This window comes from Denticeps clupeoides, chromosome 4 (genome assembly GCF_900700375.1).
Source record: "Denticeps clupeoides chromosome 4, fDenClu1.1, whole genome shotgun sequence".
NCBI lineage: Eukaryota > Metazoa > Chordata > Actinopteri > Clupeiformes > Denticipitidae > Denticeps > Denticeps clupeoides.
Genome location: NC_041710.1, coordinates 14,949,951 through 14,968,745, shown reverse-complemented (window position 1 = coordinate 14,968,745; position 18,795 = coordinate 14,949,951). Strand labels below are relative to the sequence as shown.

Here is an 18,795-nt window from a genome sequence, read left to right as displayed (position 1 = left end):
GTGCAGAACTGGAACAGATGCAGAATGTGAGATGACTTATGGTCATAACGTATCAGTCAACATTTAAGTCAACATTTCTGCATGTATCATTTTGTGTGTATAATAAACATGTTAAAACATCATAAGATGTAATGGTTGTGCAATTGTTTAATTCTTTTCACTATATACTTGAACAAACATGACTGAGTTACGTTATTTGTTTTTCCCTCATTTTCTAGTCCCTAGTTTATTACTTTCATATAATATATTTTACTTTGTTCACTTTTGAAAATTCATGAATGACATTTTACATTTTCATGCTACTTAAAAATGATTTGACTTTAGGTAGGCACCCATATAAAAATCAAGTCAGACCAAGCAGAGAACATTACATATTATTCCTTTATTGCAAATGTAATATTATTGCAACATCCTGGATCTTTGACCCAGGTTTCCTGCAGAACAGCTGATAATCATATTTATAATTGTGCTGAGTTACAGAAGACTGTTTTTTTTTTTTTATTTAAGCCAATGAAATGATCAATAATTATTGGAAACAGTTTGCTTTACCTTCAACACACTCCTGAAAAATAAGAAGCTTGTACAAAAATGGCAAATTCCAGAAAATGGAGAGAATAACTTAGGTGTCTACAAAATAATAAAAAAGCTTATATAGTGGTATATACAAAATTAGAACAGAAACATTGCCCATTTCTAATGAATTAAGCTAAAATTTGGGGTGCATTTGGGTGAAGGTTGTACTGTTCTGTAGCCTGACCCGTGCTAACAATGGGCCATATGTACGGTAGTAAAATTAACCCTCTGCAATGAAGAACGGTTGTGGTAGTGCTAAACTGAGCGGAGATCCACAACATGGAATGTACTGGAACATCTAAGAATCTGTGTGCACATGACAATTCACACAGTGAGTAAAGAAGTGCACAAATATCCAACACCATTTGGTACACAATCTATAACTTTAACAATGTCAAGGAAGCAGCAAAAATAAAGGTACACTTTAGCTGGAAGAGTTCAGTCCACTGTACACAGCAAATCAGACACTCAGAACTTCTATATCTGGTCTCCAGAACCAAGTTGAACCCCCGAATCGATCAGTGACTCTGAATGATCCTCTTTTTCCCAGGTCAGTTGCAGAATGGGGGTTAGTAACTGCGATCAACACGAGCAAGAGTCTGTGGCTCCCGGTATCTCAAGTGGACTTCTGTTTGTAGTGGAGAGTAAGATCTCCACCGCTCTTCCAGATAAAATGCTTCACTGTGCGCAGGTCCATGTTGGGGTCTAATGTCTGTAAAGAGGCAACAATCAAAACATGAAGGTATATTAGAAGATATTTGAAAGAAATTATCTTAAAAGTCTTAAAGGTCCCATGAAATGAATTTTTTTTTGCTTTTATATCGGTCTTAGTGCTCCCCTAATACTGTATCTGAATTTTTTTTCCGAAATTCAGCCTTGGTGCAGAATTACTGCAGCTTTAAGCCTGTCCCACAATGAGATTTGCCCAGGACGCACTGTTTCTGGGTCTGTAGCTTTAAATGCTAATGAGGAGGCGAGAGGCAGGATGAGGAGGTGAGCCTATAGAAGTTGTGGGAGCATTTGCGGAAATGACCATTCACCATGTTAAATCTCACAAAGTTAAATTCTCACGTCATGGGACCTTTAAACAAAAACAGCAACATCATTACTTATAATAAAAAACTATATTTTACAGTAGAAAAAATATATGCTGAACCAAAACAGATGACAGCTTAAAACATTAACAGTGTCCGGCCAGAAATGTGTAATTTTAATGGACTCAGGCTAAAACTGGGATGTTTCAAAAGAACACTGAGCTTTTGAAAAACTTAAATATTCCATTTTGTTATATTGTGTGCTGTAAAAAGAAAAGAAAAAAACTACCTGGTCCTGGCACATGAGCTCAATCTTCTCCTCAGCCAGCACAGCAACATCCTCCTCCTTCTCTGGGTCTCCTGGCTTTTCATTGGCTGAGGAAGAGCTGGTGGTTTGGGACTCTGTGTCCAGGTTGATGATCTTTTCATAGACGTGTTCCATCACCTTCCTTACCTGCAGCATGTCACTTGCTGACAGTCGGTCCCTGTAACACCACACAGCACATTAACTCCTATTTTTGTTTTCTTGTTGAAGTTGAATCAGCTACAATAGGGCTTGTAACATTTAGTCAGCATTGGTACTGCAGCAATTAACAGTGGCAATACCATGATTTGGATCAATATTTTGATACAAAAATATATTTACCACGAGGGGCAATGAAATCAATTTTTACACAATAAACATAATAGTTTAATAACATTTGTGTATTGGTACCTTTCTGGCATAAACACAATAAAACTTATTTGACCATTCTAGACAGTTATTAGCCACAGCACAAGGTATTAATAAATCAATTATTATTTGGCTTGTTATTTAATGTATACATATTTTTGAGGAAACAATGAGCAGATAACAACAAGCAGATTACATAGTAATATTACAGCAGAAGAAATCTCCATTGTCCTCTACTCACTTCTTTAAAGTTTTAGCCCCTGAAGATGAGTGAGGCTGGAGGTAGAAGGGAATTTTGTTGAATTTAGGCATGTTTTTCTGTAGTCAGGGAACAAGATTGTTGTTAGCTATAAGTAATTTAGACATAATTACATAAATGTAAAACATTTCATTGAAAGTTGCTTGTTATTGTAAAAGTCACATGATTAAAACATCAGTTTTTAGTTCCCCAGCCTCAAATTATATTTCTATATGTTATTTCCCATTTTTATAAATGGACTTACATCAACAGTGATGTCTATGACCCACTGAGGAACTGTTTCATTCAGTAACATGGACTCTGTCTCACCCCCTGAATCACGGCACAACAACCTGCAGCACATATGCACTCAGAAATCACAGACCTTTACACATGTACAGGTATACACACTCTCCCTGAATCTGTACTGGCTATAACGTTGAGTACCTGAACAGAGTCCGGCCACCAGCCTCACCGAAGATGACTGGAGTGTGAGGTGGAACTTGGAAGTAGCCGTTGCCTTTCTGTATCCGACTCTCCTGCTCTCCATTTACTAATGGGATGAGAATTTTTTTTAAATATTCTTAGAAAAGAATAACTAAATATAGATTTAGTAATGAAGGCTGGATAAAACTGTCTGATTTAAGCAATCAGTTTTAAAAGGAAAACATTAACTTGAATAAGCATTAAAAAATTCCCTAAATGATTTCAGATTATTAAAAAAATCATCATTATGATTATGAACACACTTAACAAGAAGCAGTCTCACAATCATGAATACTTATTTTACCCAGCCGAATAGGAAAACCAGCATGAGGCTTTACCATGGTTCACCTCAGTCTCCTCCTCCTCCATGGGGTTAATGTGAGTCCTGGGCCAGAACTCCAACAACGCCTGCAGCAGAAGTCCTCCCAAATTCACTGAAGGGAAAAAAGAAAGATTTATTGTACTCGCATGTATTGTACACATCTATAATAATAAAGTACTGGAACTCTCCAATGATTACAAACATACATTTTGGGTCAGAACCATCTGGGCTTGTGAAACCAGTATCCTTGGCAGAGACCCAGGCTGCAAAGCAATCACTCTCATCCAGTGTGACAGTCAGCATCTGTCCAAAATATTAAAGAAGAATCACATTGCTGTTACTTCAGAAATAACTAAGCAAAAGGTAAACTAAATGGGGAATTATTTAGTTTTCAAAACCTCCGTTTTCAGTACCTTGTTTAAATATTTTAAATATTCGTTAAACATAACTCATATTTAATGAAAATGTATATTTATTTTTCATGTGTAATACAGTGTAATAGAATGCTCACCCCTGTCTTCAGATCTACAGAGAACCAGTTAGGCACATAAACCATCTTAAAACGTTTTTTAATTTCTTCATCAAATTCTACTTTGCCAAGGTCTTCAACCTTACATGCCTGCGGATGGAAAACAACTGGTAAGGTCAAGAGACAATTTGCCATTTATGGCCAAGTGAAGCATGCTTCCTTTGTTGCCATGGCTCTGACCTTGAGCACATCCCAGTACGCCACATTGTCATTAGTGTCTTTAGTGAGGATGTGCCTTTTCTCATTAAGAATGTGACACTGAATAATGCTGGCACCACCTTTAAAAAAAGTAAACAATTTTACACTCACTCCAGTTAATAACCTCAATCACCTTCACTTCAGGCATGTTGTAGTGATGACTTAAGACCAGTTATTAAAGCTAAAGGCAGAACACACAGAAACATTTACATTATTATCAAATGCTCTCATCTAGGGTAAAGTACATCAGTGCTTTGTAGTCTGTATCTGATCTTCATACCTGTATAGCTAGACTTAAATCAACAATTGCTTTTTAAATGTGACTATCAGCTAAGAAACAGAACAGTCACAACCCCAATCGCAGAATTGTTTTGTTTTTTTTCAATGGCTAACTTGAGTTTTTCTGCGCTCTTCAACTGGCTTTAAATGATTTTGTATGATTGGAACCCCCATGCTTTGAACAGCTTTATTCTGACAGGCAGACTCACCTTTTATCACTTGTTCAGGTTGCATGCACAGAGGGGACAGAGGAGCACTGCAGTCATTGTCGTAGTCCCCCGATAAGCGAAAATTATGAATGCCCTTTAGTGGCTAGAGCAGAAAATTGTAAAAATAAAATTAAATGTCAACAAACATTAGTGCTAAATATAAGTGTATAATCAATATTAAATGTTAGGTGCAGAGTTCTTATACATTTTTTTTTAGAAAATAATTTCCATGACTTTTCAATTAGTCAAATTTTCATGACCTTACATGACAAATTTCCGTGACCTCTCTGAAATTTCTGTGCAGATGTGAAGGAAAAAAAATCTCAAAAAGTAAAATTTCCAATATATTGTTAAACTAAACTTATATAACAATCCTGAAAAACTTAAACAAAAGTATTTCTTCCTCAAAGTTCACGCTGGTCCAAGTAAAATGGGCCCAAACAGGTTTGGGCATAGATCAGCAGCTGTAATTTTACATGATGTTTAAAAGGAGACACGCAGCTGTGGACGTGCTGGAATATGGAAGCAGCACCTGCAGTACCATGTGATGTTGTTCACTACTTAAAACCAGCAAAGATACTATAGACCTGTTCTAGTTGTAGTTGTAAACTACTGGAACTATGTACTTCATTAAACATGCATGTGTCAATCAGATTTCAATTACTTTTCCATAACTTTATATGTTTTGTTTTATTTATTTTGTTTTTCAAATCACACCATTCCATGCCTACCCATTTGTTGACAGCTGACTTGGTTGTGGACACCCATATGGCAGGTGGAGGGTCTGCTGATTTATCAAGTTCCATCTGCACATAGAAAGATTGGATTGGATTTACCACACACCTCTACACTGAGCTTCCACCAGAGCTCTTCTTGCTTGCTGATCACTTACTCTAAGGACTGGGGCTTTCTCCTCACAGATCAGAACGCGAATGTCCGGGTTGCGAAGATCTGTACAATAAATCTTGCGGTCACGCCCACCAGAGTAAATGTGTGTGAACGCATCATCGACCTGCAAGGCCCAAACCCCCTCATCATGGACCCTGTATGTGGCGATACACCTCTGCTGTCCCAGTGACCACAGCCGTATAGTCCCATCTGAGCTGCCAGATACACACTGCACAGGGTAGAGCAGACAAGTGACACAATGCCCTATCACATCATCATTAAAAATACACCCAAGTTCAGTAAAAGTTACTTAATTCAAAGTAAAAATGCCCCAAACATGCTAAAATAAATCCGTAATAAACCTCTTTATGAGGCCAATTTGTTTAGGTACTTACCTGAGTACCATCTCTGTTAAGTAATAAAGACTTAACATTGTCTGTGTGGCCTTTCAGTTTCATAAGTTTAGCACATGTGCGTGGATCCCAGACCCTCAATACCTGAAACCGCAGTCAGTAAATCAACTAAGTGATCTTTACACCAACATTAAAACAAATTTCTAGGTTTAGAAACATTACAAAAAAACCTTTTCAGTCGAGCCTGACACTATAACAGTTCCCATTTGGTTCATGGCCAGACTGTAGATAGAGTCCTTGTTCCCACTTAAGGAGGAGGCTAACATCAAAGTAAAAAAGAAGGCTTCTTAATTAAATGCCAACTGTCTACAAATGATCCCATGATTGTATCGTGTTAAAACATACTGTGAGAATATTATACATGTCATAAAGCTACCCCATGAAGAAAAGTAAATACTCACTGGTGACTGTGTTGTTAGAAGCTGTGAGTGCTGTCAGTGTATTCACATCCCAGAGGAAAATCTGTCTGTCCAGCCCGGCTGAGGCCACCAGCTCTTTGTCTTTTGCATATGCTAGGGCTTTGACATAGTCCTGTAAGTTGTTTAATAATGAGATAAGTGAGTTGAATGTGACTGTTTGTCTTATTGTAATATACAGGAAAACACAGCACTGGGTGCACACTAAACATGTCCTCTGCATTTAACCCTTGTGAGCAGAGAGAAGCCATGAAAGGTACCGGGGGAGCAGTGTCACACACTGCGTTTGGGGGCGGTACCTTGTTCAAAAGGATATTCAATGTGGATTTGAAACCACAACCCTTGGCTGATCTGTCAAAATTGGCTAAGTTTCTGAGAAAGGACTGAACCAAGAATTTGACTAAGCTGAAATTTGAATGGTGATCATTTCATCAGTTATACAATATACTTTTAGCCGGAAATTCACAGTACACGTGTATATTATTCAGTCGTCATTTTTTATGAATAATTTAAATGGAGGTTAAGAAACATTTATACTACCTTGTGTGTTCGTAACGTTGACATGCAGAATCCTTTGTGTGCATTCCAAACCTTTACAGTTGTATCTGAGGAAGCTGATATCACTGAGAAAAAAAAATACCCAAGATGACAAAAAATGCAACTCACAAAGCAGGGTGTCACAAACAAAGGTACTCACAAGTCTTCCCATTGCAACAGAGGACAATGTCATTAACCCAGTCAGTGTGGTGCTCCATTGAAGCTATGTATGGCTCCTGCAGAAAGTTTTAGCCTTAATCTTATCTTAAAAAACATACAAGGAGTGGATCCACAAGAGAGCACAATGAAGACGGACTTACTTTGTGTTGACTGACACTCCATATCCGAATGATAGAGTCTCTGCCAGCAGTGAAGAGTCGGTTCAGAAGCGGGTCCAGCTGCAGAGCGTTCACCCCATTGCGGTTGTATTTCTCAACCTCGTCTCTGATGACATATGAAACCTGGAGGCAGTAATGGATGAAGTACAAACCATGTACTTGGTTTAAAATAGAGACAGACAAGATAAAATACTGCTACAGTAGCAAAGCAGCACCAATTTGCCACGAAATAAGAGGATTTTTATTTCTAGCTAATTAAGAAGTTTTAGTTTAATAAAGTATTTATTATACAAATATATCAAATTTCCTACAACAGGGACAACAGTTTGTATCCATGTAAAGGATCCATGCCAGGCTCAGCTGCATGTGTGTACATATTTCTGTACTGAAGTAATTTAAGTCATGAGGCCCGTCCAACTTAGCAACTTAACATGCCAGTTTGGACCTGTTACATTTTTATACATTTTAATCCAATTTTTATAAGATGAGTAAATAGTGCAATATTTGTTATGAAATTTCCTAAAATAAAAAAAATGTTCATAACCGTTTTACCACTTTCAAGAAGATAACACCATGATTATGAATGCAGACAGATCCTCTCATGATCTTTATTGTGATTTTTACCTAGCGTTATTAATTCTAAAAAAAAAAAACCTACAATAAGTAAGCGCGCTGAAACGTTTCTGTGGATCGAGTGGATTATCCATTCAAAAAATATTATTAAAAACGCAAAGTCGTTCAAGAACAGCACCTTTGGTTTACAAAGCGCAACACTTCCAACTCGCACTTAGTATCTCCCACTCACTCGCTCGCCAGACTACGGCACAGACAGGCTGGGGGTTAAAACCGCTGTTGACAGATCGTACGAGTTTTCAACATTTGACTCTGAGGCGCCCAGCGCGGCTGAAGAGACCACACACAGAAGCAGCGGTGAATACTTTCCTTTTCTCTGACGCTTACCCAAATCCTGTAAAGTACAAAATACAATACAAGTACACCGCCGACGAAGAACCGGGCAGCGAAATAAACAGTTTTCATTAAAGAAACACCTTGATACCTGAACTTTCCGCCGCCCAGCTGCGATCTGCCTGTGATGTGTCGCCATCTTACATGTTGACAGTCAATGAAAACGTCACTTCCTCCTCGGAAACTATTATCCGGCCGAAGGGCTTTATGGGTATGTGAGTTGTTATGCAACATAGACCTCACGTTTAACAGATCAAGTATTGATTCCGATCATTTAAATTTTTTATTTAACAAAAATGTATAATTTATACAGACTTGGAGAGGTGGTGGCCTAGTGGTTAAGGAATTGGCCCTGTAATCAGAAGGTTGCCGGTTCAAATCCCGATCCTCCAAGGTGCCACTGAGGAGCCACCAAGCAAAGCACCGTCACCAAACACTGCTTGCCGTGCGCCTTTCATGGCTGCCCACTGCTCACTAAGGGTGATGGGTTAAATGCAGAGGACAAATTTCACTGTGTGCACTGTGTGCTGTGTATCACAATGACAATCACTTCACTTTCAATTTGGAGCCCCAAGTGGCACAACAGCACATAACTTCTTTTCCTGACATTCCACAGATAGGCCACTCACAAAATGGTAAAAACATGCTGCTGCTCACGAGGCCCCAATGTACTCAAACTAATAAAAAACTTCTGTAATGTACTGGGTAAATAAAATACACCACACGTTTTTACATGTACATGTACATTCTATATTTACATTTTAAAAGCCAACATGTATAACATCTTAAACCAAAGTACACACAAAACTGAAAATAAGCAAATGGATGCATTAACCGGATGCAATTGGAACGGCATGAGTAAAAAACATACTTGTAAGCATACAAATTTATGTTCATCATGTAAACATTTTGGTATGGCAAAGAGTACATGTCAATTGTTTAAGTGCAATAATGAGAAAAATGTGATTGCATTCTAGTTGAAAATCATGGACTTGTCAAAGAGTGTGCCAACAACAAAGCATAAAAACACAGCACTTTTTTGTGAAAAAATAAAGGTTTGATAGTACAAATGATCAGGATACATCCTACATACAGGGGGGTGCAGCAAGCACTGGCTGACCTTTGCATTTTCATATATAACGGAGCATGCTGATCTGTATTCAGATTGTTTGCCAGATGTTTGCCAGTCAGACACTTTTTTCCATGACGCCTTGCAACTGGCCACGGGACAGACACACCTTATTATGCTTCTGAAGCTGTAACACACGCTTCTTGATCTCTTCCATCTTCTCTTTGTACGTCTTACAGACGTGACACACCATTTGGCCTGGAACAATCCCTGACCACCACTGGCCAGAAAAATCGGTAAGGCACTCTGCACAGGTTATGGGTTCTACGTGAACTGAACAAATGGGCAAATGTAAAACACACCAAAACACAATTTCAACCCTCAAACATGTAAATACTTCCTTGATTGGGTTAAACAGACGAGCGACAAAGGAAACCCAAACCGAACAGATTATGAAATGGCATCCTGCTTTTTACCTGTCAAGTTATGTCTCCCTTGTCGTGATATAACCTGAGCCTCTCCCAGTCGGCTCTTCACCACCTCTTCCAGTCCCACCAAGGAGACGAAGTCACTGAAATCCAGGGAAGGGTAGAAGCCGGTCCCTAACGCTGGAGATCTCGGACGGCCTTGGTCCACACCAGCACCGTCTGCCCGATTGAAACCCCTCTGAACTGGAGGCAAGTTGCAGCTGTTGGTGTAATTGTTGATCCATTTTTTTCTTTTGCGAATCCGTGACACTATTATGATTGAAAAATAAGGCTTGATTCGATCTTCCTTTTGTAATGGAAAGAACCTAGGACGATATTCAGCCCAAACCGCTATAATGTGATACAATAAAGCCTAAATAAAGATTTTAGTCAGCCATCACGAGGCAGTCAGCGTAGCACCTATATTCTATTCATCCTCCCCGTTAGAGATCAGATATTCAGGTACTTACAGAAAATGCTGCATATTGCCACCATGAAGTCGAACAATAAAGTGCACTTCAAGTACGGGAAAGTGCGCGCGCTCGCGCGTTGAATGACGTCATAAGCCTGTGGTTTAAACAATTTACAAATATATCGATTTTTCTACTGTCAGAATAGATTTAGGAATTATTTGCATACTACATCTTTTACAACACCGGTAGAAATACAAAATCTATTTTTTATAAAAAAAGAAAAACACAAAACAAAAATATAACCTCGAATACTGTGTATTTTAGATATGGTTTTGATAGTAAGGCCTTTGCAAGTGCACAAATATCGCAACAAGAGCAAATAAGTTGCTGAACGCTGAAGACGCATGCTACATGCAATTCATCTGGTTTTATCCTCGGATTTATGATCGTTCAATGCTGTTACTTTTCCATGCTTACAATACAAAAGTACACCGGGTCAAAGGGAGAGTCGTGCCGTGACCAGCGTCAGCCGCTAGAGGGCAACAAATATGAAGCTGGGAACGACGGTCAATGGTCTTTTTATCAAATGGACAGTCAGTTCTGTGGGAAATATAGTTGCATTCACAAGAATGGGTTTTTTGTTGTTGTTTGTTTCTTTGTGTTTTTTAAACTTATGATATTATTACTATATTAATAATTTAAATATAATAGTATTATAATATTATGAACTCAATTTGTGAATAATTGTTATTTGATTGTTACTGTATATTACATTTTCACGTTGTATTGTACATTTGCTTGTTTACGTAATAGAATCTGAGGGTTGTTTGTGATTATGAGTTATGAAATCAATATGTGCAAATAACTAACAGTCAAGTGGTTTGTATGCTCTGTTCGCCTGACTAACAAAATTGTGATGAACCATCCCCATCATTACATCACCTTACTGAGAATGTAGAATCGGCTATGAATGCCAGAATTGAGATCCAGACTGAATTAAAAACTTCAGAGACTTCTTTAAGAACCCACTCTTGGCCTGCTCATATTCACTGTGAGGTTAACAGCAGGACATTTTTTTGATGGTGCAGTACTCTTTCATCTTCCAAAATTTTATGATTTTTTTTTTTTACAAGTTTCACCCTTGCACTCTTCTCCATTTTGTTGGACCCTGTAGAGGATGCAAACTGTGGAAAGACTTCAAGGCCTTTTTAACCAGAAAAGAAAAGAACATTTCCTCACAAGTGTCCCCAAAGTTGAAGAACAGCAGAAGAACGTTAGAAGTTTAGTGCAACTTTGCAAAGTGTTAAATCGTTACAATCGTTTTTATACAATTTAGTTTTTAAAATGTCCTCACACTGTGCTTTATTTTAGGGTTAGATCACAGGGCTAGATTTTTCGGAATTTGAATAAAATAGTTATAATGAAGTATACATGTTGAACTTAAAACATGTATGGATTTCAGATCCATAGTGGTCACCTTTAAAATGTAAAATTCGCCCCTATGCATTGATTTTAAGTCCAGTAGCATTAGTTGTGTAACTTCAGAGTAACCAGTAAGGCTGTTTCCCATGAAGATCAGCAAACACTGACCAGACGGATACAGTAGGCTAAAGATATTGCAGAGGGGTAAGTGTTCAGATTCAGTAATGCAAGAATTTAACAAATGAACCCTGGACATTACATTTCATGAGAGTCATGTGTATGAATGTTACTCAGCATTATAATGTTAGATTGTATTGAATCATTGAACAGGTTAAAGATGCACTCATTGACAAATTATATTTATTTTAGATTTATTCCCTAATTAAAGTTTAACAACATTATGCAACAAATGCCTTTATGTGAATGTGTAGCAGTAAGGTACCAATGCATGTCAGCATTTTTTGTTGTTATTTGCTAGGCATGCCAACATGAGCAAACAGTGCTACGGGATCTTCTTTGGGATTCTTTTAACCATTGCTGGAGTGTTTGGTCAGGACACTTCAGCTCAGCCTGTCAGAGGTAAGATACAGAATCCCATTTCTTTCTTTCATTCATTCATTCATTCATTCATTCATTCATTCATCCATTAATTCATATTTTTATGATCTGGGATCAGCACTTAAATGTTTTGTTATGATCTCATAGGATCAGGCATTTATAATGAATGCATCTGACATAGAAATCCCAAACCAGGTTAATTTATTGCTAATATTGATCCTGAATACAGCACATGAACAAATCGGCCTCTGATCCCTCAGATCTGTATGTGGCTGTGGGCTCAGAGGTGAACATACCATGCTTTGGTGGAGAAGAACTGGAGTGGAGAGTGAATAGGTCTGCACTTACCACAGGACCTGTGCTTCACCTGCGTAATGTCAGTCTGGAGGATACTGGGGTCTATACCTGCCATGGCCTCAATGGTGACATCAGTGATCAGATATCACTACACCCTGGTTGTGCGTTCTCCTTAATGTTCCTATATATCTTCCTCAGATTTTTTTTTATCTTTGCACCCTCTTTGTTTTGTATCATCCAATGGGCTTTGAGAAATAAGATGGAAAAGTCTGGATTTATACTAGACTTTTTGAGGTACTGAATTGCTCCTTTTCATATGTAGATGCCCCTTCTCCCCCAGTGGTGCACTGCTGGGCTCCAAGTTACCCTCAAAAGGCCTTCTGTTCTTGGGTTCAGAAACCAGACACCCTACTGCCTACACAATATTTGGTCACTTACAGGTGAATATCAAACATCCATCCATCCATATATGCTCAGAAACCCTGGAAGACATCAGAGCTGCTTCTCTTCTGTTTTAAGACATAGTATATGCGTTTGGGTCAAACAAGGCAACTCAGAGCATACAGAGATTATGTTCAGTGCAATCAGTGAAGTATGAAGATGGATGATTTGATAGAGAGGTGAAAGTGAAGTGACTGTCATTGTGATGCACTGCAGCACAGTGCACACAAAAAAAGAGGCCTTTGCAACCTTCTGATTACGGTTATGCTTCCATTGCCACCAGTGCATGTCTATAGTCTTTATTGTATTACTTTATTTTATGTTTCTTTACATTTATATTTATGGCATTTATTATCCAAAGAGGCTTACAATCAGGTTAGGTTGGGCTTGAACCTGTGACATTGTGGTCTTGTGTAGGTTTCTACCACCTGGTGCTAAAAACACCACTTACTGAAGACATTGTTAATTTTAAACGTTGTAGCTGTGTGTAATACATTTACTTTTCTGTATCAGAGATGGACAAACCCAGAAGACCTATCCATGTATAAGTGTGATGGGCTCAGACAGTTTGTGTGAGATGAGCAAACTGCAGCTTTTCACATTGCAGCCACACATTTTAAATATCACTGCCATCAATGCACTCGGCACTGCAACAGGATTCATGCAATTTATCCTGGAGGATATTGGTGAGATGCTGCAATAACATATTAGTTTAACCTAATTTAAGCGAATCCTAATCCAGCCATTCTTTCTGATTTCTACTCTACAGTGAAGCCAGACCCTCCAGTGAATTTGACAATAACTGCCAGCTCTGCAAAGAGGGCAACCGTGGAGTGGACTCCTCCACCGTCCTGGCCAGACACTGTCCACTTTCCCCTGAAATATACAGTGAGATATTACTGGGACCAACAACAGACAGACCACACAGTTGTAGTAAGTCACGTTAAGTAAAATTAGAAAACACAGAGCAGAGAGGTCACCTAAATTAATTAGGCTCAAATATCCTTTCATGCACATTGTAAAGATGCAAGTACACATGTGATTCATCTGTGTTATTATCACTGTAGTAAATTGTGTGAGACTGTACTGTTGCTTTGATCTCTGGCACTGAATCACCAGTGATTCTGACTGTGTGTCGTTCAGCTGGGTCCATATGAACTGCCCCGGATCACAATTACTGGGCTCAGGAGTGGGCGTACTTACAAGATTCAGGTGTCTGCTGAGGATTTGCTGGATCAGGGCAGCAGAAGCGAATGGAGTGATCCTGTCAGTTTGGCTGTGCCATCTTCCTGACACAGATTTGTCAGGGTGTATTCCATTGTGTTTGCCTTTTGTGAAATCATGCTCAAACCTCTGTAGTTCTTTGTTTTCCCACTGGCCTCCGTACTTCTGTTAAATGAAATGACCTTAAAATTGTTTCCCTTAAAATAAAATGTGTACATTAAACAAATCCGGCCATCAATTCAAAGATTTGTTTATTTATAAATAAATAAATAGAAAATCCCCAGAGAAAGCTGAAATCATGCACCTAAGAGATTTGATAAATCCCTATAATGGATGAACAGAAACGTCAATCTGATAATAATGGCAACTGAGCAGCATTAGCAGCAACTACAATGTTATTTGTAAATGAAACATTATAACAAAACATACAATACTGTACACTGAAACATTTTTCTGTAAAAAGATTACATTTATTTTAAATGTATAGGACAGAGCTAAAAGACTTGAATATCAGTATTTCAATCCAAAACATCAATAACCAATGGCGTGACAAACTCTGAGTGCCTTATGCCCAGAGAATAAGATGGAGGTCGTGGAAGATGGGCAACCACCTTTTCAGGACTGTGAGTGCCCGGGCCGGGTTTACGGGTTGCGTCAGATGGGATGGTATGGCGACTCTGCATGGAGAAAGATGGCTGTCTATACAGGTAAACACTGGGGTCTGTGCTGTTGTACTTGCCAGGTCCTGGTGTCATGGCAAGGTCTTCAGCTGGCCCCCCCACCTTCCAGCGGCCGGACACAGAGTAGCTGACACTGCCGGGTATGTTAGGCACATGAGAGCCCATGAGGGCAGGCAGGGTGTATTTATTCGGCGCGGGCACAGTGTCTATAGCTCGGTAGCGTGTGCGGGACCCAATTGTGTATGATGGTGGCCTCCTGTGCAAATTTAGAGGTGGTGCTTTCTCTGGGCTGTATGCTCCTGGACCAGGAGTCTGGAACATTTCACCTTGAATGGCAAGAACATCTAATTAGGTTCAGAATCTGAAATACCAACTGGACAATAATAATGAAGAAGAGATTAATTTAGGTTCCACTCATGGCCCACAGTTCCACTTGGGTTTCTCATCTACTGTGTGATCGCACAGACTTACTGCATGTGGAAATCAATGGTTTTTAGACATTTCAGTGACATGGTTGTCATTACAATAAAATAATTGCTGAATTGCACCTGAGGTTTTGAAAATGACATAAATTGAGAGTGAATAAATTCTCACCACCACGCTTTGCTCGGCCCTGCATGGAAAAAGAGGGAGTCCCATCTCGGCCAAAGCGGGTCATTTTCGCATCAACGTGATACTGAGGACCAGGGCTGGAGTCCACAGACACCACTGCACAAACATTAATTAATATACATATCCATTATGTTCATTACATGCTAGAAGACTGTTCAAACTCTTGTTTAAAAAATGTTTAAAATGTCACTCTTAGAAGTCACATCACTCACTGTTGCTGCTCATTCGACTGTGGAAAGAATAGGCCGGACTGCTGGGTTTAGTGTAGTCATGGCCAATGAAGCCAATTGTAGGAGGAAGACCATAGCGTCCAGGTCCTGGCCCTGATAAAACAGGAAAGTAAAAGTATTGATCAGCCACAACAGTAAAATCACCTGAACTGTCTGAAATGTCCACAATTCAGGTTTTCTATAATTGTTGCAAAATAATCTCTTCCATCAGAGAGGCATGTGCAATATGTGCAATATACTAACCACTGCATACCAGGAACATCTCTCTCTGAAGATCCTCTATTCACAATTTGTCACTTAGATCTATGTGCTTAACCATTTCGCTTGCAGTCTAATACATATCTCCCATTAAAAGGTGTATCTACTGGACTAAACAAGCAACTTCTCCATTACCAAAATAAATTAATTAATAACAAATGTTACAAATATTGTAAATGTTACTATAAATGACAAATGGCATTGTAAGTCAATATTTGTGGTTTTCATATTCATTGGTGTAATTAATGTAATTAATTACATGTAATTAGTTGGTGTAATACTTGCTTAAACAGTTAGTAGTAGTTTAATAGTATAAATGCTGGCATAAATAAGTTGGCATGGTAAGTTGAAATAATGTTGGCACCTACCTACTCCCTCTTTGAGTCACTATAAATTCAGGAATCACAAACTATACTTCCACAGACAGAGAGTCTTTGGGCTCTATGAGAATCCCATGTTGGGTTCTGTCCGTGTATTAGAAGGCATATGTATGGCACCTCCACTGAACCACCGTGTTATGGCAATTGAAAATCTGCCAGGTTGCTAAGTGAAACACACACACTTTCAGTCAGTGAATGCACTTGGGCACTGAGTAGGTTCAGGTCACCTTGAGGCCTAATACTACCTAATGTTATGTCGCCCTATCTAATCATCAGGACTTTTTACCTGGCAGTATTGGGTCCAGCAGCTGACCATGGTCATTCTTCAATGTGTCTCATGCAGGAGTTGTAGAAGTGTGTGTCTGCTACTTTACCCTAGTCAGACTTAAACCAAGTGTTTCTTTGTATTTCGGAAATGCCAAGAGCTCTCTTCTTTCCAAACAATGTTTTAAGCTTCTAGGTCGAGAAAGCTATCTCTGCAAGGGGTTGTGTGGCCCCCTACACTACAGGTTCACTTGACACCAGCCATGGCAACATCCAAGGGCAGTCCTCTCAATAGCCGCCGTGGATTCGATAGCCTGAATGCACCATTGTTCTCACTACTGGATGCAGTCATGTTTCCAACTGTTTTGCCTTCCTTGTAACATAGATAGCATACATATACCATTAATCTAATTAGAAGGAATTAATAAAACATGGGTTACATACATTTCTGTGGCTCTATGAGGAAATGGAAGACCACCGGATGCTCTGATCACTTGGAAGGGCCACTGACAATGTTATGTATTCCTTAACCCTACCATGCTGAGGGTCATGTAAGGATGTTCCTGACAAAATCTGCATGTGGAGTTGAACTATTCTATTAACTGCCTCTGCAAACTGTTCCCATGCACTACATTTCAGTCTAAAAAAGAATACGGAAATGTCATAGAAAGGTCATCAGCAACATCTAGAAATTATACATGGGATTACATTAAACAAAGTAATTTACATCTAAATGAGCTAAAACAGTTTTATGCCACACAGGAAAAAAAAAGCTGAACCCGAGAAGAGCATAAAGCTGAGAAGCATACCTCGCTCTCTGCCTGCAATTATCGGTCTCCTCTTAGCTACCTCTTCCATGGGCATCCAACCTGCTATGTGTTACAGGGAGATGAAGGAGAGTCTAACCACGGCTCCAGTAGTGTCCAGAAACATTGATGACATTGACTGAAGGAGCCTCTATCCGATCTGAATTATGCATGACAGTTACAGGCCGAGGAAACCTTATCCCTATTTGAACAAGGGACATATTTGACTTAACACTAAACTTGTTGGCCAACACTTCAGATCGGTCATGGCTTGCTATATAATTAAAATAATTACATAATGTCAAGTCATTAAACACTCTTCATGAAAAAATATGTAATGCTTCACAGATTCCAGGAATTCCCATCCCTTCACTGTACAATGATCAGAAGAAAAACAATTCAGAATAATTATTTAACATTAAAATGCTTATTTAAATATAATTGTCTATTTTGACAATTTGCTTTGACAAGCGCAGTGTAGCCTTACAGGCATACACAGACAGATGTGTTGTTTGGATCTAAGGCTAAATTCACATGTAATGCCACCTGTTAACTAATCCTTAAAACATACCCTTCCCTCCCACTATGATCGCATCATTCATTACACTTATCATTTTCAATCTCTCAGTCACTGCTGCAACCTTTGGAGTTGCATTACGGAACCCCTGCACAGCCTCCGGCCTATTGGGTTTCTTTTAAAAGTCTGGGATGACATGAATTATTCCTTCCACTAAATATGTAAATGGCTGAGCTGTAAATGAGAAGTAAATTACATGTAAGCCACTTTGCACACGTTTAACTGCTACAGTGCCTCAATCTGATCTGATGAAATAACTATTTATATATGAAAAGGTCATTGTGGCCACCTCAAGAGACCACCACTGAAATCTAGATTGGGAGAAAAGTTCTCACTATCATGGGTCCATTAGCAGTCTAAACATCAGAGCAGCAAACACAGGAAGTTGCCATAGAGTCGGCAAGGGAACTGTAAACAGAGACTACAGCCCTGTCCAGCAAACACACATTAAATATTAATCTGTTCTGACTCTGGACCTTGTGGGTTATATACAAGGGCCTGCAAAAAAAAATCTGACCCTGGGTTCACTGCCGGTTAGAGGCACCACAGAACTTTCCAGGTTGTCATGACGCCTAAATAAAATACCAAAGCTGTACCTGATAATGGTCTGAATATGCAGGCTGGCAGACCTACCGGGGATTGCAAATGACTCTGTGTGGGAATCTGGAGCGAAAAAGGAGCATGGAATGCAATCTTGCACGTCATGTCATTTCATGTCATGTCACGTCTGGCATGCTGTGAAAGGAAACAACCCCTGTAACAGTGCTTCCATCCTCTGCTTCCCCAACATGTCACAGCGTTGCGAGGCGTGAATTACTGACCGTGGAAAGTGGGCCTGATACATAGGAAATCCCTCGCAGCAACAGTGCACACACACAAATATTCAACCTCTCCCCTGTGGAAGGTTGTAATATGCTTGTGTTACATCTGCCTTAAGCTGCTGTTTTTCTTATGATTACTCCAGAATATGTGTACATATGAGTGCAAAGTATCTGAAC

General features: G+C 39.2%; 3 protein-coding genes across 3 annotated transcripts; 1 reads left to right on the top strand and 2 right to left on the bottom strand.

The window, feature by feature from the left end:
• Nucleotides 1-362: 362 nt before the first annotated feature.
• LOC114787586 (WD repeat-containing protein 48-like) lies at nt 363-8,261 on the bottom strand. Its single transcript, XM_028975264.1, has 19 exons — nt 8,191-8,261; nt 7,116-7,256; nt 6,956-7,031; nt 6,799-6,881; nt 6,244-6,373; nt 6,013-6,101; nt 5,825-5,926; nt 5,434-5,658; nt 5,273-5,347; nt 4,542-4,644; nt 4,036-4,133; nt 3,838-3,945; nt 3,533-3,629; nt 3,343-3,438; nt 2,966-3,071; nt 2,784-2,871; nt 2,522-2,598; nt 1,897-2,092; nt 363-1,285 (listed from the first exon to the last, which is right to left on the bottom strand). The coding sequence occupies exons 1-19, from the start codon at nt 8,236-8,238 to the stop codon at nt 1,190-1,192; spliced, it is 2,034 nt and encodes a 677-aa protein (XP_028831097.1). The 5' UTR covers nt 8,239-8,261; the 3' UTR covers nt 363-1,189.
• A 3,697-nt stretch (nt 8,262-11,958) lies between these two features.
• ebi3 (Epstein-Barr virus induced 3) lies at nt 11,959-14,059 on the top strand. The gene is made up of 6 exons (XM_028975684.1): nt 11,959-12,042; nt 12,258-12,486; nt 12,648-12,765; nt 13,280-13,452; nt 13,536-13,693; nt 13,910-14,059. Exons 1-6 carry the CDS (start codon nt 11,959-11,961, stop codon nt 14,057-14,059), a joined length of 912 nt encoding a protein of 303 aa, XP_028831517.1.
• Nucleotides 14,060-14,508: 449 nt separating this feature from the next.
• odf3l2a (outer dense fiber of sperm tails 3-like 2a) lies at nt 14,509-17,284 on the bottom strand. The gene is made up of 4 exons (XM_028975280.1): nt 17,224-17,284; nt 15,495-15,605; nt 15,265-15,378; nt 14,509-14,996 (listed from the first exon to the last, which is right to left on the bottom strand). The coding sequence occupies exons 1-4, from the start codon at nt 17,276-17,278 to the stop codon at nt 14,509-14,511; spliced, it is 768 nt and encodes a 255-aa protein (XP_028831113.1). The 5' UTR covers nt 17,279-17,284.
• Between the last annotated feature and the right edge of the window lie 1,511 nt (nt 17,285-18,795).

Bases quoted from the DNA above. Each gene is read 5' to 3' on its own strand.
- LOC114787586 (XM_028975264.1), bottom strand. From the start codon at position 8,238: ATGGCGACACATCACAGGCAGATCGCAGCTGGGCGGCGGAAAGTTCAG. The intron at 4,134-4,541 runs GTGAGTCTGCCT...CTTTTTTTAAAG, and splicing joins ACCTGAACAAGTGATAAAAG to GTGGTGCCAGCATTATTCAG. The intron at 3,439-3,532 runs GTATGTTTGTAA...TTTTCCCTTCAG, and splicing joins AGATGGTTCTGACCCAAAAT to TGAATTTGGGAGGACTTCTG.
- ebi3 (XM_028975684.1), top strand. From the start codon at position 11,959: ATGAGCAAACAGTGCTACGGGATCTTCTTTGGGATTCTTTTAACCATT. The intron at 12,487-12,647 runs GTGCGTTCTCCT...TTTCATATGTAG, and splicing joins GATATCACTACACCCTGGTT to ATGCCCCTTCTCCCCCAGTG. The intron at 13,453-13,535 runs GTGAGATGCTGC...TCTACTCTACAG, and splicing joins ATTTATCCTGGAGGATATTG to TGAAGCCAGACCCTCCAGTG.
- odf3l2a (XM_028975280.1), bottom strand. From the start codon at position 17,278: ATGCCCATGGAAGAGGTAGCTAAGAGGAGACCGATAATTGCAGGCAGA. The intron at 15,379-15,494 runs GTGAGTGATGTG...ATGTTTGTGCAG, and splicing joins CAGTCGAATGAGCAGCAACA to TGGTGTCTGTGGACTCCAGC. The intron at 14,997-15,264 runs GTGAGAATTTAT...TTGCCATTCAAG, and splicing joins GGGCCGAGCAAAGCGTGGTG to GTGAAATGTTCCAGACTCCT.